This window comes from Dermacentor albipictus, chromosome 6 (assembly GCF_038994185.2).
Source record: "Dermacentor albipictus isolate Rhodes 1998 colony chromosome 6, USDA_Dalb.pri_finalv2, whole genome shotgun sequence".
In the NCBI taxonomy this organism is placed as follows: Eukaryota; Metazoa; Arthropoda; class Arachnida; order Ixodida; family Ixodidae; genus Dermacentor; species Dermacentor albipictus.
Window position 1 is genome coordinate 133,728,946 of NC_091826.1, and position 22,164 is coordinate 133,751,109.

The 22,164-nt window shown below is 43.8% G+C and overlaps 1 protein-coding gene across 7 annotated transcripts in view; it reads left to right on the plus strand.

Annotated features, from left to right (window-relative positions):
• Positions 1-21,083, plus strand: part of LOC135902231 (zinc finger protein SNAI3-like) — a 32,435-nt gene extending 11,352 nt beyond the window's left edge. For 2 of the 7 annotated variants that reach the window (XM_065432200.1, XM_065432201.1), the window contains exons 2-5: positions 5,331-5,440; positions 6,029-6,122; positions 18,878-18,951; positions 20,655-21,083. In XM_065432200.1, the coding sequence (XP_065288272.1) occupies positions 5,331-5,357 (27 nt within the window). In that variant the 3' untranslated portion in view covers positions 5,358-5,440; positions 6,029-6,122; positions 18,878-18,951; positions 20,655-21,083. Of the gene's footprint in view, positions 1-5,330; positions 5,441-6,028; positions 6,123-18,877; positions 19,027-20,654 lie in introns of all 7 variants that reach the window. The other 5 variants (XR_010564452.2, XM_065432197.1, XM_065432198.1 and 2 more) reach the window with 4 other exon arrangements.
• The last annotated feature ends 1,081 nt before the right edge of the window (positions 21,084-22,164 follow it).

Consider the following 22,164-nt stretch of genomic DNA (forward strand, 5'->3'; position numbering starts at 1 on the left):
ATTATCATTACTCAGATTTAATTAGGTAATTGTAATTAATTGTCTAACTCGAGACATACTATCTTAATTATCAAAGTGTCAATGGGCATTTGTAGGCACAGCCAAGGGACATCTAATTGTGATATTTTCAGCGATGTACTAATTGTATACAAATTTTTTCTGACTGATAAATAAATCTCACGAAATATGAAAAATACCACGCGACTGGCTCCCACCCGCATCATAAAGCAGCGCCCTCAAATAGGCTCCCTCCGAGTTAGCCAGAACGAAATAAAGGAAATAAAAAAAAAGATCGGGATCGAGCTAGTTTCTTATCTACTGTGCCCTGGGAGAAGCAACATGTCGCGTCTGGTGTTAGTCGGAAACAAGCTCTGATAGCTGTTGTCTTAGTGTAGATAAAGCGCACGAATGTATTTTTTTTTCCCACAAAAACAAATTGACGTTGGTGCAAGTGTTTAAAGGTATGTTTTGTTTTGTCCCAGTCGCCATGTCTTTCTCAAGTGAGCAGAAGCAAAACATGATCCTTGCCAGGGGATGGCAAATGGCAACAAGAGGAAGGTTGCAAATATATATCAGTCATTGAAGTGTGGCGGTAGACCAAACGCATCGACTATCATCAAGAATGATGAAAACCTGAGACAAACCGGCAGCATCCATAAACAGCGGCGGAGGACTCCATTTTTGAGTCCAGCCTAGGCACAAATGTTCTAGCATTTACGGGCTCAAATCCTTGTGCTAAGGTGCAAGACTCGGGTATCAATGGTCACTCAGGTATTAATTTCAAAGTCATAAGTTTGGAGGATTCTAAATGACTCGAGCTTTTCACCCGTACCACATTAGCCTCACAAAAGCCGATGAGTTACCGGACTTTTTGAGCAATATCAGGGGCACAGGTGAAGCCAGTTTTTGCAGAAATGGCCAGGTAAATTGCATATGCACACTATTGTAGTGACTTCAATCGACGCTGGGTAAAGTGCACTTGGCACCAGTACCAGTGGTCATTCAATGTGTGGTTGGGGGTTTACGCCGTTGCTATAACTGGTCCCATTTTCGATCACACACTGACTGGACAGCGTTACATGGACGAAATCCTTGAATGAGTGATGGACGAGTTTCTCAGCGAAGTCCCGCTGTCATGTCTTCCACTTCTGTGGCATCAGCAAGATGGGCCAACAGCACACAGCAGCAGCCGAGCACGAAACTGGCTGAATCCGACTTTTCATGCGGAATAGGTTTAAAGGCACAAGCCTGTAAATTGGCTGGCTAGGTCACCTGACCTCTCTTCACTCGATTTATTTCTTTGGAATTATGTGAAAGATTGCGTTTACACGATTGAGACTGACGTCAGATGTGCTCAATACAAGGACAAGGGATGTCTGTCATATAATTCGACTGTCGGTCATCAAGGAAGCCAGAGAAAATGTGATAAAGCGGATTTAGTAGTGTGTAGCTGCAGAAGGAGACCTATTCCAACAAGTCCTGTAGGTAGCAGATGGTGTTCAACGGCGCTTACGAATTTATAGATAATAAGGACACACTAAAATCTCATGGTTTTAAATGCGTAAGCATTTCTATCCTTACCCAATGGAAAAATTGTCTCTCTCCGTCCAGCAAGACGATCGCTTTTCAGCATAGCACCCGCAGCAGCGAGCAAATTCACCTGCTTGCTGCCGCTCGCTTCAACTCCAACGAAGCTGTGCATTCTCGGAGGTCTCAGCACATGCCGCACTCTGGCGCTTTCGCAGATCTCTTTCAAGATACAGGCTGTGTCGCCGCGCCAGACGTAACCGCCACTGGAGCACAGTTGATCATGGTTCATAATGGTTCAGTGTACCTAATAAACGTTGCATATATTTCCTTCATTTGCTACATCTCCCAGGTCATTTCCTCCCACGTTCACATCCTCTGCGGCCAATCTATAACACGAGTGAACATTGCTTCTACTTGTCTCTTCTACGTCGTCTCATGCAGGTCTCGCTTAACAGTTTGGTGTTGCAACCGCACTTCTCCATTTCACGGTTCTTTTGTGGCTGTTCTCACAATTATACGAAATCGACCAGCATGCTACCATGAAATACCACGTCAGTTCTATGAAATGCTTACCCATCTTTCGGATAACTCCTAGGGAATATTCTGCATGGGCATCTTTTTTTTGTGCAGACGTTCCGATTGCCAATTCGGCTCATTTAGAAGTGGTACATTTCTTTCTTGAATGCATCTTGAATGCATCTTTAATGCACATGAGTCCCTTCCTGGTCTGTTTATTTCACTCTTTTTTTTTAGGCAAAGAAGTTGCTTTCAATAAGCTTATTTGAGGGTGCTGCTTTATGATGTGGGTGGGAGCACTGTCACAAGATATTTCTCATTTTTCATGTGGGTTCTTTAGCAGTCGGAAAAAAATTGTGCACAATTAGTACGTCCCTGAGAACCAGTTAGGTCTATCATTTGGGAGTGCCTACAAATGCCTCACTGACATTTTGATAAGTATGATAGTACTTCTCGAGTTAGATAATTAATTATAGCTAGCTAATTAAATTGCAGTAACCAATAAATTACTGGCGGCTACACCACTGTACTGGAAACAATACGCATAGGTTTTGCTCAGGTAACGCAATTGCTCTTTTTTTTTTTAAAGGACATTAAAGGCAAATAAGATGTGAACGGTTTAAATACCATTCCAGAAACCTCGCAACACTTGTTTCAGGCAAAGAAAGGACTTAAAGGGTCCGAATACCTTTTTGAAATAGAAATCACCCGCCACCCAACCGGGGGAGTGGCGACGTTCCATGCGCCATCTCCGCCCTTTGCTGCCATTGGCGAGTAAAACGGTGCCCGGCAGACAGCGGCACCGAGCCAAGAGAGAGTGGTGGATTCGCCGCTGCAGCTGCTTTTTGGTCAAGTGGCGTAGACCGTTCGGGCATCCCATGGCATAATATGGAAGTTGAATTCTCTCCTACTTGCAATTTGTGCGAGTTTCGCGAGCCAGCAAAACCAGCGCTGCACTACACGATCAGGAAAGTACTGAAACGCAAACCGTAGGCGGCACCGAGTCAAGCAAAACTGAAACATTTCGACTGCCCGCGTCATTGTCAAGGGTAATTTCAATTAGTTCTTTTTTCTAAAAATGAAGTAGAACTGGATAAGTAGCATTTTATTTTGTCTTCTAATACAATACGGTGATGCTTTTTGCAGCAAGTGGTTGAGTACTAGTGACAGAATTTAACTGAGGAGTGCTTTCGTCATCTGGCAAGTGCTTGAATGTCCCAGAGAAGTCTCTAATCATGTCCTGAATTTACCTGTCCTGAATCGTGTCCTGAAGTTTCTCGATTACTAAGGCCCTGTTCGCGATATTATTGACGCCTTAGAGATTCCCAAGCTCTAATCTATCACTTTAGCTTGACCTAATATTTGCCTTTAGTGTCCGTTTAAAGTCTTGGTGCATGATAGTTGGGACACCCTGTATAATTAATTCAGTAACTGAAATGAGGTCAAGTCGGATTCACTCGAAATCAGAATCAGCAGCAGTCATGCGCAGCAGCGCTTATGCTTGGACCCACAGAAAAAAAAGGAGAGAGAGAGGCATGCTACAGCTTCTCCGAAAGGGTGAAGCATAAAACAATTTCAAACGAAGATTACACCACCGGGAGACGCCAGATTCTTGTTGGTGCGAGAGGACTCGGTCTGTGAAATTGAACTGCCTCCTACTATGAGGCCTTGTAAGTATTCGTATACAGCTGTGACTTCAGTGAACAATTCTTCGAGGTCACACGAAGTTTCTTCAAGTGCAACTGTTAATAAAGGTTATATATATATATGGGGTTCGTAAAGCTGGTCTGGCCCCAGCTCCCCCCTGGAAAAATTTAACTTTTCCGCCTATAGGCCAGCGCCAAGCGCCTCGTGAAAACCAGCTGTACTTGGCAAACCCTTGCGGCCCTCTCTTTGGCACTGTGCATCGGCGATACCGACCATCTTGCTTGTGAGACAAAAATTGGGTTTTTCATTGGGCAGGCTAAAGAGGAAGCTTCAACTTAAGGGCTTCATTCCTATATGGGAATGAAGAAATCTTTTTTTGCAGTAACCGCTGCTGCGATATTTATGACGTTTGTTGCATTTAAGAGAAGTTCACTTCTAGCAACTGTAGAGGCTTTCGAATTATGCCATGCACTTTTAAAAAGATTCTTGAAAATTGCAAAATTAAAGAAGTAAAAAACTCGAGTATCAAATTTACAGCTCTGTAACTGTATATATATATATATATATATATATATATATATATATATATATATATATATATATATATATATATATATATATATATATATGTGTGTGTGTGTGTGTGTATATATATGTTATATATATATATGTGTGTGCGTATATATATATATATATATATATATATATATATATATATATATATATATGTATATTTATATATATATGTATATAGAAATACATCAACATCAACCTCACAACTCGAGTATCAAATTTACAGCTCTGTAACTGAATATATATGTATATATATATATATATTCAGTTACAGAGCTGTAAATTTGATACTCAAGTTTTTTTACTTCTTTAATTTTGCAATTTTCAAGAATCTTTTTAAAAGTGCATGGCATAATTCGAAAGCCTCTACAGTTGCTACAGTACTAGAAGTACTTCGTGCTAGATGTACTACCACGAAGTAACTTTAAAGAATATTTTACGAAACTAATTTAGCGATTCTCATTGGTGTCCCTTTAAGTTGTGCACATGTTTGTATCAAGCAAACTGGTCAGTGCTTAACGATTGAGCAAGAAATAGCGATGCCCGCATATAATATAGCAGCCACATGGCTGAACACGGAGATGTACCCATGCGCACCTGTGTTTACTGAGACAATGTTTTCGACCAAAGAAAGAAAAATAATTGGAAATGTTTTTTAAAAAAAGAAAGCAGCGAATGAGTGTTAGCTGTTTGTTGATGGCATACTTAATTCAAGAGTGCAAACACAGCACAAAAGGAAAGGAGTTGGACACAGGACAATGCCCTCTGCTGCTGTAGTCCTTTCGAGATGGTTGCAACTTATTTGTATACATAGGCATCTGCTTAAATTTTGCAGAGCGTTGTGTGCTTAATGCTCAAAGTTTATAAAACAGCTGACTGTTGTAAGCAAATGCTAATTGGAAGTTAAACGTAAGGTCAGCATCTGTCCTGTCATCTTTCTTCCTTGTTGTCTTTTGCACTGCTAGAATGCTGCCAACATGTGGCACCTTTGCACATCATTAGAAAACGCTGACTTAACAGTTGTGGTCTTTGACGAGTAATCACTATTCAAAATATTTTTCCAGCAACGGTTGTGGAGCCTCACTGCCTGAGTCGTGCACCACCTGTTTTCTCCAAAGTCCTGGATGCCTGTTGATCACATGAAACAGTTTGCTTATTTTCTTCATTATGCACAGTGAGCATGCGTTCAGGAAGCGTTGCGTGATCACTTGGTGTTCACAGTGTTAGGTCAAGAATGCAGTGACAGGCGTCAGTGAATTTGATTCCCCCTTTTCGACTTGCTTTTCGTGCTGCCACCTTTGCCTTGCACACACTGTCATGTCATGAACTCTGGCCTAAACTGAAGGGGTAGTGTTTGTAAGATGCATGAAGTACACCTGTGTATGAAACGATAAGTTGAATTAAAACAGTGTTCCATTTTCAGACATTCCGAGTGAAACTGTGCATGCATTTATACTGGGAAGCTATCTTGACTCCACACATGCTGTGCTGTGATGGCAGCACATTTGTCGTGGCTGAACCCTAGTAGGCCTCCTCTCTGTGCCTCTTATGGCCTGCAAGAGAAATTATTTTCTGGGAAGTGTGTGGGGAAAGACTTCTGCATTGTTGTCACTGGACATAAAATATTTTGGAAAAACCAGATTTTGCACCAACTGAATCTGGCTACTGCGAGATAACTAGATGCAAATGGCCAAATACATTCTAACCTTGTAATAACCGACCATATTTTGTTGCTTGTCCATTGTGCTGCCTGCTTCATTAGAAGAAGAGGAGGTACTTGGCCTAAAGTGGCACTGGAAGACAGAAGAAAAGAGCATTTCCATGAGCATGGGAAGTCAAGGGGCAACAAAAAAGGTGTAAGGATGAGCATTGTTGACGTGACCTTGTGGCATTGGGGCTGAAGACTTGAACAAAGATTTTCAGCATCAACAAGATCACAGAACCAGTGCTGACTTGCAATTGATCCACTCCTAAATAAAAGTTTCTAATTACATACATCCTATTGGACACTTATGTCCGTCCAGTCAGGCATTGCAGAAGTGCTCTTTGCAGCACTTAGCATGTGTACCCTCTTAACTCTAGCCCTTTTTTGCAATTTTCCAGCATACTTTATTGGAATTAAGTGAGGATCATGTCAAGCAAACACATGTCAGCATCTCATCAAAAAAACAGGGATTTTCCAGCAAGGCTGAACACCCAGCGACATACTGTCAACTCTGCAGCAAACCTGTTTGACAGCACAGCTTGTCCAGAGCTCGCCCAGCTGGCCCACAAGCCTTGCAAGTCAAAAAGGCATTTGTTTGTGCAAGCTACACTTTGTGTTCTTGTAACAAAGCCACAAATTTTATCCAGCTGTAAATGTGGAGTCTGTATAGCCTAGGGTGAACAATTTGCGGGATCAAATCCCTGCCTCGGTGGCCACATTTCGATAGGGGCAAAGTGCGAGAACACCGATGTACTTAGATTTAGGTGCATTAAAGAACCCCAGGTGGTCCAAATTATTCTGGAGTCCCTTACTATGGCGTGCCTCATAAACAGATTGTGGCTTTGGCATTTAAAACCCCATAATATTTTAGAGTTAACAGTTGCCAGGTGCAGCAAGTGGTACAAAATTAATTTTGGGTCCTGCAACCTCACATGACGAACTTTTAAAGGAAATTACAATATTTTTTTCCAGGCAAGTGGTTGGTGCATTCAAGCAAATGAATCACTACAAGCTAAGCAGTGGCTGTATGATGAATGTGTGTGGCAAAGTTTGGCCCTGCATTTTGATGGCTTCTTTACAAGGTCGTTTTGTTCACAAATATTGCGGGAAGAATAAGAAATGGCACTTCATTCTGCAATTGTGCTATTGGCCATTGGTTCTCGCCCTGCTCTTTGCTTGTGTGATGGCTTCCGTGCCTCACAAAGTTTATTTTCTGTTGCTGCCGGCACTCTGCTTCTATTCACTGAAGGAAGCCTTATTGTCATTTTGTGCTCCTTCATTTCTGGTAACTTTCAGGACAGTGCCGAGACTGTTGCATGGCTCTGTATCGCCATAGTGTGCCTGCTCCCTTTGAGAAATAAGGATGGAAATTTTCTGTGCTAGATGTTTGCAGTGTTACCTTTCAGTGCAAGGATTATTCTCCGACCTTTTCCCGGTCAGTTGTGGTTCTGATATCTGTTCAAGGTCTGGCCCAAAAGTTTGTGCAGAGTCGGCAAGAAATGGGAGAAGTTGTAGCCATGCCCCCTTTCACTCTCTCCACTCGAAAGGACCAAGTTGATATGAGCCAGACTGCTTGTGATAGCAGAATTTATTGCGTGCACTTTTTTTACAACTCATTTTTAATCAAAATTAACATAGACAAACAGACACAACGAAGGATCAGTATCAAATTGTGCAGAAATTCATCAAATGTTGTAGAAGGCATATGGAAAGGATGCCTTAAAGGAAAGAAATATGTTCAAGTGGGTCCAGCACTTTTGGGAAAGCCATGAAAACTCCAAGTATATTGTGAGATCAGGATGCCTCTCTACCTTATGCAAAGATTGTGTGCATTCTCTTGTACTCAGTGACCACCAGACTATTAGAATAATAGCACAAGCACTTGATTGGGTAAGGGCATCCATTCACTGGATTTTGACTGAAAATGGGTATAGCTTGTGCCAAGGTGATGCCAAAATTGTAGACTCCTGAGCAATAGTAGCTGCAGAAAAAATTCATCTTCAAATTCCATAAGTACAAGGCAAGACAACACACGGACGCTTTCTATGTTGTTTTTGTTTTTCCTTGGACTAAAAAAGTTATTTGAAGATGAATCAAGGCCAACTAGCCCGACCTTCAGTTCTATTACAAAAAGAATGTTGCATTGATTAGAAAATTCAGGCAGTAATGAATTCTTGCAATGGGTTGTCACTGGCAAGAAACTTAGATTTATGACTATAACATCATATTGAAGTAGAGCAAGGAGAAGAAAAAGAATGATGAGCCACAGCCAAAAAACGTCGAGGAAGAAGAAAGCAAAAATCAGTCATGTTGATCGTGTTTCTTGACTGCCATGGGGTTGTGCACCATGAATGTGTACCTGAAGGTCAAGCTATCAATGCAGCTTTCTACGTGAAGGTCCCGAAGTGTCTGAAAGATTGCGTGCGTCACATGTGACAAAGAGTTCTGCGGGAACTCGCAAGGAGGAGAGAAGTAATGAATGAAGGGAAAATGAGACATCCACCCTTTTCCTTCATTCATTACTTCTCTCCTCCTTGCGAGTTTCTACAGAACTACTACGTCAAACTACCCGCCGTGGTTGCTCAGTGGCTATGGTGTTGGGCTGCTGAGCACTAGGTCGCAGGATCGAATCCCGGCCACGGCGGCCGCATTTCGATGGGGGCGAAATGCGAAAACACCCGTGTGCTTAGATTTAGGTGCACGTTAAAGAACCCCAGGTGGTCAAAATTTCCGGAGTCCTCCACTACGGCGTGCCTCATAATCAGAAAGTGGTTTTGGCACGTAAAACCCCAAATATTATTATTATTACTACGTCAAACACTTGCCTTTGCTTCATGTTGTCGACAAATTCGACTTCGCCCTGCATCTGCTAGCCGCCTGGTTAGCTCAGATGGTAGAGCGGCTGCCCCTTAAAGGCGGTGGTCCCGGGTTCGAGTCCCGGACCACGACGAATTTTTCTTCAACCATGAGGCTTTTTTTTTTGCAATTGCTACGAAAGGGTGGATGTCTCATTTTCCCTTCATGCTTATGTTGTAGTGCCGCCACCCCTTTTTTTTTTATTGCAATAAAGGCTTGCCCTTAGGGCATAATTCTTGGAGCGTATATGTGTATTATATGTGTGCTGTGAGGCCTGTGTTGTGTATGAATTGAAGCAGTGTTTTGTGGAATCTGCTGTCATGTATCCAGCGGTCATAGCTGGTTGTCACACTGTAGCGGAGGCCGGCTTGCAGTAGGAGACGCGAGCGTTCAGATTGTAAACCCGTACATGTCCATATTAGGTGGTATGCATCTGATTCCGCCACAGGCATGGAGCAGTATGGACACGTAGCACCCAGTGGTAAATGCGACCAGTTCCACCTTGAGACAACAGCCTGTGTAAGGGCCACCCCGGCCCGAAGCCTCCTAAGCACAACTTCCTCCGCCCTAGTAAGGTGAAGGGGGAGGGAGCAGACATACGGTGGAATAAGAGCGCGTGTGTCGTGCCAGAGAAAATTTTTACGCGCTCGGGGCGAGTTAAGGAGTTGAGGTGGGAGGGGAATAGGCGGAAGATCCGGCTTAGTAGAGCAGTGTGCCTGCTGTCAGCAGCAATGTTGTGAGGGTTCACTGAATGGCCTTGAATCCAGTGTACCTTGACGCAAGTAGCTGTCCTACTATTCATAGTGTGTATTCTCTCGCAGATTTCCATTGCCTTATCAACCTTCTTGAGTTCCTGAATAGCCGCTAAAGAATCAGTGAAGATATCTAGTTGCTTGATGGTAGGCAGCTTAAATGTCGCATCTTGCACAGCGTCGTGGATGGCACAGCGTCGTGGATGGTAGATAAATAGCGCTGGTGGCCGCTGATGAAATTATGCGTAGTACTCAGGAATGATGTCCTTCCGCCGTCTGGGAGAACGGCAGCATCCGTATGGACTTTGCAGGTGTTAACGCATGATGCATCGACGATGTTGTGTTCGTCAATAATACCTGTTGTATCGCTGCGTCGTAACTTAGTTGGCTTATTAGTTGTGATGCTGGTGAATTCCCAGGGAGGCATTGGATAGGGCTGATTGTCAATCCGAGAGCCGCGGTGAAAATGAGCATGCAACGCAGCGACAGGCAGAATAAGTTGCTTTTTTATTGCACGTGCTTTTTCACGTTGCAAAATTAGCTCTGCAATTGTGTTGAGCTGGGCATGTTCCTGTAAGGTTGGTATCGGAGTGATGCGGGGCAGTGCTGTGATTGTGCGCATAGCATCGCGTATGATCGTCTCTAACTGTGCCAGCTGTGCCAAAGTCAGCCGTTGAAATTGTGCCTGATATAAAATTCGTGGCTGCAAGACTGCATGCACCAACCGTCGAGCTACGTCAGTACGAGCTCCAACTGCTTTTGCTGGAGACGAATAAGGTGAAGTGTTTTTGCTGAACTCAGGTTTTCCGGAGCCAGTGTGCACCACTGCCGGAGTGGTGAATATCAAGACCCAGTATGCGGACCTCAGAAGCCACAGGGATTGTCACTGCGCCGAGTCTAAATGTAAAGGGGTGCTGCGTGATTCTTGTGCGTCCTTTCTTGTTGGCCACCACAACATAGCTTGATTTTTGGGCGGAAAGGTCTAATCCTGCTTTCCGAGCGTAGTTGTTCAGCACATCAAGGGCTTCTTGAAGCTGTTGAGTTTGTCTAGATATATCTTTATGCACGGACCACAAAGTGACGTTATCCGCATAGATTAAGAACCTCGCATCTGTAATCCGACGTAGTTGCCAGGCTAGAGGTATTAGAGAAGCCAGAACCGAACCTTGTGGGACTCCTCTGTTCGATGTAAAGTATCCTTCTTGCCTTCCATCTACTCTAATCGCAAATGTGCGATTCTGAAGGAATGAGTAGATGAATCTTATCACCTGCAGTGGAAGTCCCAGGTCGATGGGGTTGGATATAATGATTTCATGGTCTATATTGTCATAAGCTTTCGTTATGTCTGTTGCTACTACCGTGCGCACAGCGTGACTGTGTGGAGAAGCCTGTAAAACATCGTCTGATAAGATAAAGAGTCTTCAGTTCCCAAGTAAGAACGGAATCCAATTTGAGCAGGATGATATTTATCGTGGCGTTCAAGCCACCAGGAAACTCATGTGGCCAGCATCTTTTCAGCGAGTTTGCAGACAGTTGAGGTTAGCGAAATTGGGCGTAAAGACTGCAGGCTATTTGGAGACTTTGCTGGTTTCGGAATCGCGACAACAATTGAATGCTTCCAATCAGGTGGAACGTTTCCAGTCTCCCATACTTTATTAATAGCCTGAAGAGGTGCGTCGAGAGCTGCTCCTTCCATGTTCTTGAAAGCCTCATTGGGAATACCATCGGGACCAGGTGTTGTTCGTTGCTTCGAAGCTTCAATCGCCGCTATTAGTTCGGCCATGCTGAAAGGGCTGGATATTTCGGATTTGGAGGTTGTGTCAGACTCATCAATTTTGGGGCAGTTTATAGGTGACGCTTGATCATATTTCGGGAAAAACACTCTAGCAGCGTGTTCTGCAAATTGATGTGGCGAACTCTGCATCGCCAACCTAACGCTCGCTGCAGGGTCAGGTTGCTTATGACCGCGTTCCATTGACCGGAACGTACGCCAAAGTGCTCTGTTTCCAATGCACCACTCGCACCACTCGTACCATCGTCATCGAGAAAGTTGCTTTTCTTGCTGACGCGCCTTCGTCGCTATATGGTTAGCATGTGCACGGCTACCTGGTGCATCGGGATTTCTCGACGTATACAATTCTGCCTGACGTCGCTTTGCCCAAAGTTGCAAAAGGGTGAGGTCCGGTTGAGGTTGTTCCTCGTCAACTGTGGTTACAGTGGTGTTCCTCCGTAGCAGTTCTTGCAAAGCGGGAAGAATTTCTGAGGGCTCTGAGGGTACTTTATCAATCGATGATTCCCGAAACTTATCCCAATGCGTGACTGTTACTCGTCGTCGAATTTTCTTTATGCACATTCTGTGCAAACCAATCATTATTGGCATATGATCACTGCCCCATGTATCCGGTTCCACCCGCCACTGCGGCATTCCAGGACCCAATCACCACGTGAGGTCTGGAGCGTTTGTTCTAGATACTGCGGGTACAGCACAGGTAGCCACAGCGTGATGGTTCAGCAGTGTAAAAGTGGCATCGCTCATGATGTTTTTAACTTGGTATCCTCTTCAGGAGTTGTACTTGTACCCCAATTCTGTATGTGGGGCATTGAAGTCTCCACCCACGAGAATAGGGATTCCCGGGTAGTAGACCGGAGATGGGCTATCCACCCCAAGTTCAAACGTGTGCACTGCGGTCTGGCGTAGAATGACAGGAGTCTTCACTGGTCGTGTCAGGACCCCGACAACTTCTTGATTACCACTACACCATGGCTCCAGGTCAATCACTGTGTGAGCAATATGCGATGATATATAAACTGCAGCTTTTCCCGGAGCTGAAGTTATTGTACGAGGGCCGTTTTTTTTTTTTTCAACCTCTGATAGGCTATAAATAAAAGACAAGTTCATCTAAAACAATAAATTTATTACCAAAAGATTAGTACAGTTACGGTTACTTTTCGACATAATCACCGAAAAGATTGAGGCATTTGTCATATCTGTGGACAAGCTTTGCAATACCCTCATCAAAAAAAGTTGCCGCCAATGAATTCAAGTAGTCCTTGACGTTGGTTTGAAGGTCGCCATTGGTTTGAAAGCGCTTCCCACCAAGCCATGTCTTCAGTCCAGGAAAAAGATGAAAGTCACAGGGTGCTAAGTCTGGGCTGTATGGTGGATGATCGAAAATGCCCCATCCAAATTGTTCGAGAAGCCGTTGAGTTGCTCCAGCAGTGTGTAAACGGGCATTGTCATGGATCAGAACAACTCCAGCGGTCAGCTTTCCTCTTCGTTTGTTCTGAATGGCTCTACGCAAACGTCGTAAAGTTTCACAATAAACAGCTGCAGTGATTGTGGTTCCGGGCTCCATAAACTCCACAAGCAACACACCTTGTTGATCCCAAAACACAGTAGCCATGGTCTTTCTGTTGTTGAAGGTTTTTTTGAATTTCTTTGGTTTGTTTGGTGAATTTGAATGCATCCATTGTTGTGATTGTTGTTTTGTTTCCGGTGTGTCGTATTGAATCCAGGTTTCATCCCCAGTCACGATTGATTTCAAAAGGTTGTCTCCTTCATCCTGATAACGCTCAAGGAACTCCAAAGCTGATGCCATTCGTCGAGTTTTGTGGCTGTCCGTCCACATTTTTGGGAGCCAACGTGCACAAAGTTTTTTGTAGCGTAACTGTTCAGTAACAATAGAGTACAAAACAGACCTTGAAACTTCTGGAAATTCCGTAGATAAAGCAGTAATGGTGAATCTGCAGTTTTCTTTAACCATTCTGTCAACTCGTTGAACCAGGTCATCTGAAACGACAGATTTCCGTCCTTGGCCCCCTTCATCATGCACATCATTACGTCCATCTTTAAAATTTCGACACCATTCACCCACAACACCATCACTCATGAAGTTTTTCCCATACACTCGACTCATTCTCCGATGGATTTCTGCAGCACCATGGCCTTCAGCTTGTAGAAAACGAATAACACTTCGCAATTCACACTTGGCGGGAGCAACAATAATGACAGCCATGTTTACGTGGCTGTAGCACAATGCCGACTGACGCCTGAATGTCAACAATGGCGGAGTGTGTAGTGCGAGAGCTGCGCAGTTGCCTACAGCGCATGTCCGCTTTCTGCTGCCCGCGTAGCGCCTGCACGGAGCGATCGGAGGTTGAAAAAAAGACGGCCCTCGTAGTAGCACGTCTATCTCTAATAGATGGGTTATGATACCCATTAAAATTGGATAGGGAGCATAGCTTATTATGCTCTTGAATAAGCAGTGCCCATACATGTAGCTTATTGTATTGAAGCTTGGTTTTAATTTCTCCTAACTTGGAGTTTAGGCTCCGACAATTCCACTGTAGAATTCCATCCTGTGACAGCTGCTGCAGAGAATTAGCCATGATGCAGGCAATTCTGAATGAGCAACGTTAGTTAAGCAAGTTGATCTAAAACTGCTGTCCAAACAGCTTGGTTGACCTGTGGTGCCGGACGGGATCCAGGCGTAACGGTGGCATTCACAGTGGTTGATGCGTCACGTGTCGGTCCTATTTTCTGACGATGCAGAATTACCAATTTTTTATGTTTGCGTAGTCGCTCAATCTTTCTGGCCAGTGCGTCTATCCGAGCGTCAATGTCATCATGGTCATCATCTGACTGATGCAGAGGTTCCGGTAATTTCTGTTTCTTTGTCTGCAATTGCTTACCACATTTAGGAACAGAAGAATACAGTTGTGTTTCTGGGGCTTTTTCTTCTTCTGACAAGAGCATCTCTGGCTCTTCTGCAAGAACCTCATAACGATTGTGTGTTGTTACTATAGTCGTTTTTGGTATAGCCTTTCGTATTCGTATTGTGGCCTTCTGCTTAGTCGGACAATTTGTGCTTGTCATATTGTGCTAATCAGATTTACATAAGCCCCATCGATATCGTGGTTGGCCTTCTGGTGTGAGCTTTTCTGGATCAATAGCACGCTGTGGGCAAAATGCCTGCATGTGTCCACGTTGAAAGCAGCAGTAGCAGAATATTGCTTGAGGGAGGTAGGGTTTAGGTCGCAATATGCAACCATAGTAATAACACCGTTCTGGGATACATTGAGGGCGCTGTACCGTCACTAAGCATGTATGGCTTTTGCCCATGAATGTAGCTGCGAGCACCCTGTGTGTCGTGGAGGTCAATTCACGACATATTATCTCAGGGGTGTCTTCTGGGTCGATGCCATAGACAACACACCTTTGTATATTGGGGCCCGATGCAAAGTAGCACTGCACAGGCAGGTGTTGATCTTCTGACAGCGGGATAGATGTTAAAATGCACATTTTCTGCACATCACTGAGAGATGCCAAGTGCACAGTGATCGAGTTGGTAGATTTATATGCTGCGAACCCTTTGTATCCGGTTGTTTCAAGAGATTGGTCGATGACCCTTTGGGCATATTTTGTGGCTACTGAAGTTATGTCGTAGCATGAAAGGGGCTGTATATGAACTCGATATGATTGAGAAAGGGTAGAAATCAGACTGAGAGGGAGCGAGCATAGGGGAGGCCGTGGAGGAATTGTCTGGGGTGGCCCTTACCTTTTTTGCCGGTTGCTCCGATGCGATGCCGTCTTGTTAAAGCACGTTGATAGAGGGACCTCGCTTGGCTGCATTGTGAACCGCCAGACGGCTGCTTGTCCATAGGGTCACCAGTGTCCGTCGGCACGACTGCGGATAGGTTCACATCACGAAGAGGACTGTTCTTCGGTGTTGCATCTTGGGTATTCGAGCTATCAGTTGCACACTTCGGCTGCATAGTTGGCATGGATGTTGTCACACGCAGCAGTCCAGTGGAAGGTACAGATTAGGAGCTCGCATCTGGCACAAACACTTCTTCTTCGTTGGGCGAGCGCGGCGGCTCGGCCGCACTAAGCCTAAGCACTAGCCGTGCTTGTTTTGAGTCTATCAGACGAGCAGGATCAGTAGGACAAGGCAAAGAAGAGTCCTCACCAGAGTCCACAGGTCCCCATGGGCTTCCGATGAGCTTTGTATCCGGATAAGGGCGAGATTTTCTTTGCTGTCGAGCAATTTCCAAGGAACACAAGGAAACCACGTCTGCGTGGAAACGTCTTCCCCCGACCCGACACCCATTTACGGCACCACTGGTTAATGTATCTCACAAGGAGACCACACAACCTATTTGCAAACAACAGCCTGTGCGCGCATTGTGGTTCATGTGTGCCCCTTGTTAGTGTGGACTTTCTTTACTCCAAAATACTCATAGAATAGATCACAAGCATCCAATAATGTACAAGCAGCAATTTTAAGCAATAAATATATTACACTTAATAAAAGCCAATTTACATAAAGTAATCTTCTATGCTACATCCAGAGTACCAAGATTTCACCGCCAGCGTTGAAAGTTATGTGTATAGCACAACAAAACAAGGAAGCAAGAAGAAACGAAGGCATTCAGTTCATCTTTACTGATAGTAAGACCTGCTGGGCTTATAGCCCACAAGCTAAGAAAGCTTTTCTTCAATTTCATTCCGTCCATTTGAAGTTGTTGAAGAGGGGCATAACTAACATGTGTTTCGAAAACGCTCTTAGAAAATTATGCCCACTCCTAATGAAAGCCAGTCTCCAGCAGCAGTCCTTAAGGAGGCTGGTTATCCTAACCATGTGTTGGTGTCGGTGGCGGAGAGGTTGCTGAAACAGTAATGTTCGAGAAATTGCCTCCGTGAGAATGCCAGAGCTAGCAGCCATGATTAGGTGAAAACTGCTGTGATTCCGTACCAGGTATCACATAGCCTAGAAAAAAAAAAAAGAAAGGAAGCCGCACTAATGTAGGGGTTGTTTTTTTAGCTCCTAATAAGCTAAGTACCTTGTGCAAAACCAGTAACCCAATGAGGATGAAAAGGCTAGTGCGTGATAAGAATCACAAGGATCCGTTCATAGGATGCGCGGTAGGGGTGATCTATCGCATTCCGCTGTCATGTTGTAAATGCTACATAAGCCAAACCGGAAGATGCATCAATGAGCACTTAAGAGAGCACAGGAATGAGTGTCACGGTGTATCAGGCAACGGTTTTCTTGCTTTCCAGTGCAAAACATGTCCATGTTGGCCATGTCGCCCACTCCTAGAAGATTCCACTATTATAGGTAGGAATAAGCGCGAATGTGTAAGACTAATAGAAACGGAGCAGATCTTCTCGCCCGCTGACCAATGCATCAGCAAACTGTCACTGTCATTGTCCACGAGAGAGTTCGGTTATTTGCGCATAACATTAAAGTCTGACCTGCATTTACAATATGTCATTTAGATTTTCTTGTGTTTTCCTGATGTACCGGTTTTAGATTGTTTTCATATCATTATGTACGTAATTGTATGTTCATGGTTGATATCATCGCTGTGCACATGGTTGTTTAGGGGTATAAGTATGACCGATCCCAGAAGTAAATTTTCCTTGTTTTGTTGTGCTATGCAGATAACTTTCAATGATGACTGACCAACAAACCCATAATGCCACCCTCGTCGATTTGACTGCCGGGACACACCACTTACTGATTTTTGAGACTTTCTAATTGAAACTATAAGTCCTACCTAAATAGTGAACAGCGTGCTAGATTCTATCACTATAATTCCCGGTCATTTCATTTCTATCAACGTCTCGCAACGGATTCTGGTCAGTTGCCCAGTTTTCAGTCCCTTTATCAGAAGTAAACTTCCAAAGGTGCTTGCAGCAATGGAAGAAGGGGTGGAACCAGTAATTGTGTTTATTGGAGAGTATCTTGTAGGGAAACGCATTGTTGTATCTGATAGATTGTCAAATGATTATTTTAAAAAAACATATTGCACAAACTTTTAGGATTAATCCCGCATGTGTAACCCACCTGGAAGAAGCATTTGAGATAAGGAGCGAAAAACACGTGCTCACAAAATCAGTTTCTGTGCCCTGAAAATGTTATAAATTATCAGATATATTTAGAGTTCTAAGTTAGTTGGGGCTTCACTGTTGAGTGGCTGTCATTGTTGTCACTTCCCATGTGAAGGTGGAACAAGTACAGTTATGCTTGTGCACAGTGATCATGGAGTGAAACATGACAGGGAGCATTTAGTAGAACCCTGCATATATGCAAGGTACTTGAGAGTACCATGTCATTTCACTAGGAACGTGGTCACCACAGATGATGTGGACTCTGATCTAAGTGTACGTGCTAAAATTATGTCCAAGTCACACAAACTGTAGCTGATGGAAGCGAAAGTATCCACATTAGTTAGCCCTAAATGGGCGTGTTTCACTTCATGAGCACTGTACATTGTCATGTGTTGTTCTTTCCATGACATGCCTCCGGGAAAGAGAGCGTGTGATGTGCCTGAGTAACATTCATAATTTTTAAGTTCATTTTTGTTCATAGAAGTATTGGCCATGTGTCATTTCAAGAGTCATCAGCTTATCTTATGTCAACTATAGGATGAAGGCAGTTGCCCGGTGGCCCTTCTTAAAACTAAAAGCAGGTTTCTACCTTCCGAGCTTTTTGCATTGCCTCTGGAAGCCTACCCAAATCATGCCTTTTTAAGCTTCAGAACACTGCGGTTCAGCATTGGAGGAGCAAGGCTACCATAGATTTTACTGTACTACACTGAAGGAAGGTCTCATTATTTAGCGTATCTGTGCAACATTTTTTTAAACAGTGCTGTCAAATCATGTGAATGCTGCAATATAGGTGGCTAAGCTTCTCTTGAACAAGCCTTGGCCTAAACCACAGTCATGACTGTGCAAATAGATATTTTCATAAAAAGTCCATCTTCGCAATCTTCAAATCTTTATAAAGAGTGTCCTGGTCCTCCCATAAAACATCTTGCATTAATGTTTAGTACTCAATCTAAAAATCAGAGACAGAAACATACGGTCAAGACTGGTGCACATGGTTGAAACTGTAGCAGAATGACTTGTGGAACCAAATTGCACTGCTTAAGTGCTTCAATGATAACCCATTTTGTGATATCAGTAAATTCAATTCATTCATTTAGTTCTTTGGGCAGTGTCTAAGAGGTTGAAAAGATCAACTTTTCTTACGAACTCACCCTCTTGCTATCTACAGTTTTATTTAGTTACAGACCAGTGTTCACACCTATTTAGCAGACCGCTTGTAAATATAGTTTGTATGTGTTAAGGGTTTCTTTTTTTTGTATTCTTAAAATATTTTTTCAGGAAAACCAGATAAGCAGTGATGCCATATATGTGTTGACTGATGCAGACTAAAGCAATATCTCTTTGTGTAATTTGAGCACAACCAAAATAGTGTGTTAAGCAAAATGTTTTCTTTTTTTCCAGTTACACATCACCAACCGTGGTACTCCGGACAAGACAGAGAGGCCCACTGGCATCAAACGAGGGGTTTCAACAAGGCAACTTGTCTTCATCCCTGGCGATGACAGTTCCTTTTTCGACCAGTCCTTTGTTCTACCACTGTAGATTACAAAGTCAATTATCTATTTCTGGCATTTGACTGACCCAAAGACACTTCTGAAGTGCATTCGAACACAAGCACTGATAATTTAATTATGCTTTAGTAAAATTTTGTGTGCTCATCAGGTTGTGCAGTGAATAGGTTAATTAAATATGCAAACTTTCGATGCTGCTTCATTTGAAATGCAACCATCCAAAATTGGAGATGACTTTGGGTTTTTAGTTTTTTGCTTATAACACATAGCCCAAAAATGATATGACACACTTTTTAGTTAATTGCACTGTTTGCTTATTTTACATCAGTATTTAACTGCATACAGCCAGGCTAGTTGGTGTTGGTTCACTATGAGTACAGTAGTGCAAGACAAGCAAGAGAACAGGACAGAGGCTAACTTACAACTGTACATTCAACATAGCGGTAGGAACATTACTGTGCACAAAGGATGGGACTAACAGCCACCCAAGGCTTGCTCTACCTGTCGTGTGTCATCCTGTGAAAGCAAGTTGCATGTCTGCCCTAATCAGCTCTCCGTATCTGATTTATGCATTTGCAGAGGGCAGATTAGGGTCAGCACATAATCTTCTCTTACAGGACGACGTGCGATGTGTAGAAGTCTTAGGTGGCTATCGATCATATCTTTCATTTATCTATTGTCTTTTAGCTCTTCATATGTGCATGCGCATTACAATGTTACAGTTGTGGTGGTGCAGCTCGGTACAGCTGTTAACACCAGTCCTGTCACTTCCCTATTCTCGTCTCATTTCGCACTGTCATTCTCATGATAGTGCCAGACAGTTTCCTATTTTTGCACTCCACCAGAAAATCCTTGACTTGGTGTAGCAGGCATATCTTGGTCATCTCTTACAAATAAAAAAAAATTTTCGCTTTGTGTAACACAGTTAAAGGGCCTTTAAACTGCGGTTTATGAAACAATATAGTTATGTGAGCAAAATTAGAAAAAAATTTCAAAAAGTGTTTATGTAGCTGAAAGTTGCTGCAATAGAAATTCAAGTTGCTGGACGTATAGGATTGCTTCTCATGTGGTATGTCTTTCCTTGAGCACAGAGTGAACACTGCTGTTTTGTAACATTTAGCACCCTGCACGCTAGGGAAGCTGGCAGAGCAATTGGACCAGCGCAGAGCACACGTGCGTATTGTGGGCAGATATCCTGTGTGCGAAATGAAGAAAGCTTGCATTGTCATTTCACTGGACTTGGGCTTGTTTGTGTCTTTGATAACGAAAATGGGGCAAAGATCGTACCACTGTACTGATTTACAAAACCTATATTGTAAAATTGGGTGCCATATGTACACATGTTTAGGACAAATATGCATTGCACATGTCAACAACCTAACAATCCGCTATCAGCGCCTGAGGCTTGACCTAAGAAACCTTTGTTCTTAGTTGGATAATAGAAAAGATGTTGAGACTGCGCACCTATAGTTTGTGAATCATTTTGGCTTCAACCAATTCCAGGAGTTGCTTGGATTTATTTTTGCTGCTGCCATCTGTGGCTCTTCTCTACTGTTGTGTCTGTGCCTGTTTTCGTGCATGCTTTTTTTCGTTCGTAATGCGTAGTTACATTGGCACTTTTCTCTGCATCCGTGAAGTTGGATTGGGCCCCCTTTTCTATGGTGCAGCCAGCAGGCGTGCCCCCGTGATGGCCAGTGGTGTGCGCCAGCTGCCCTGCCCGTATTGCCCGATGCGGTTCAAGCGCCGGTGGAACCTCAACATGCACGTGCACACACACACAGGCGAGCGGCCTTACCAGTGCTGCTACTGCTTCCGGGCCTTTGCTGACCGGTCCAACATGCGCAAGCACATACTCATCCACACGTGCAAGCAACCCATGGCTTGACATTGCCCGTGCAGCTTGGGCTTTGCTGGCGCACTTGCTGTTGTGTCACGCGACCCCGTAGAGTGGCAACGTTGGAATGCAAGGGCAGTGCTGTGTCAGCAACGCACAGACATTTTGTTTTTGTAAAACGCTTTCCAACTTTGCTACATGCCGTCAAATTGTTTGTGAAGGCATTTGCATTGTTTTTTCTAATAAAAAAGTAAAATACTGACCACAAGGCTTTTTACAGAAGCCTTGTTCAAAATAAAGTCACTGAAGTATGAAGTACAACATTACTAGGATACGCAACACACACTGTGGGAAAGTTAAGAGTGTCCACATAGTTTGGTCGAAAAGTGACTTCAGGGTGATTCCAAGAAAGATTAAACATACATGTTGGCTTGATATTTTTATTTCATCTGCTTTTTCATATGTTATGTAGGATCCAGTAATGGAGCAACTGCACGAAACCGGAAATTTCATTCCCAAAATGCATTCCCAGCTCATTGAAAGAAATATTTGGCAGTGGGCGTGGGCATCCTGCTACTGCTTCGTGCAATAGTACTTGCAGACTTCACGGCCAAATTAATGCAAACTAACAAAGTTAAAACCCCTTCTGTTCATTTTAGTACGCTTAAATGCATATAACTTCCATGTGTTTTTATATTGTCCACAAAAGGAAAGAAATATTTATAAATCCCGCACACGGCCGAAATAAGTTTTTGTAATTTTGATGTGCCTTAAGGGTGCGAATCGCACCCTTTCTACAACAAAAACTCGTTAATTCGAAGTAGCCGCCGTGGTCTGTCCGACAATGTGTTGGAAGCAATATGTAACACCTCCCGCCAATTCACACTGAAATCTGCACCGCCACCGATAATTCGAACTCCGCGCCATCGTGGATGGGCCGGCACGCTTCGGCCTCAGTGGCCCCAATCCATGGGCCGCGCTTCCAGCTTTGATCCCCCCCGCCACCACTTGGATTCCCCGGAGATCCTGCACCGCCTGCTTTATTTTAACCTCAGGTGCTCTCCTGAGGCCTTCGTTTGCCGATTTCATGTGCCTTCCTGGAGCAGTGCTTGTAAAGAATCCAATTTGTTATCGCGAAGAAAAAAGCGACCCTCGACCTAGACAGCACCAGTCGGAACCATTAGCAAACGCATTCAACACGCGCCAAGAACCTCCTCCGTAGTGCCTAGGCAGAGTCGTATATTCACGGAGCAAAAACCCCTAGATTTTCTCTCGCACCCGCTCACACTCGCGCCTGCGCAGAAATGTCAAGGCAGAGATGAGTATGGCCAATGCCTCCTTTA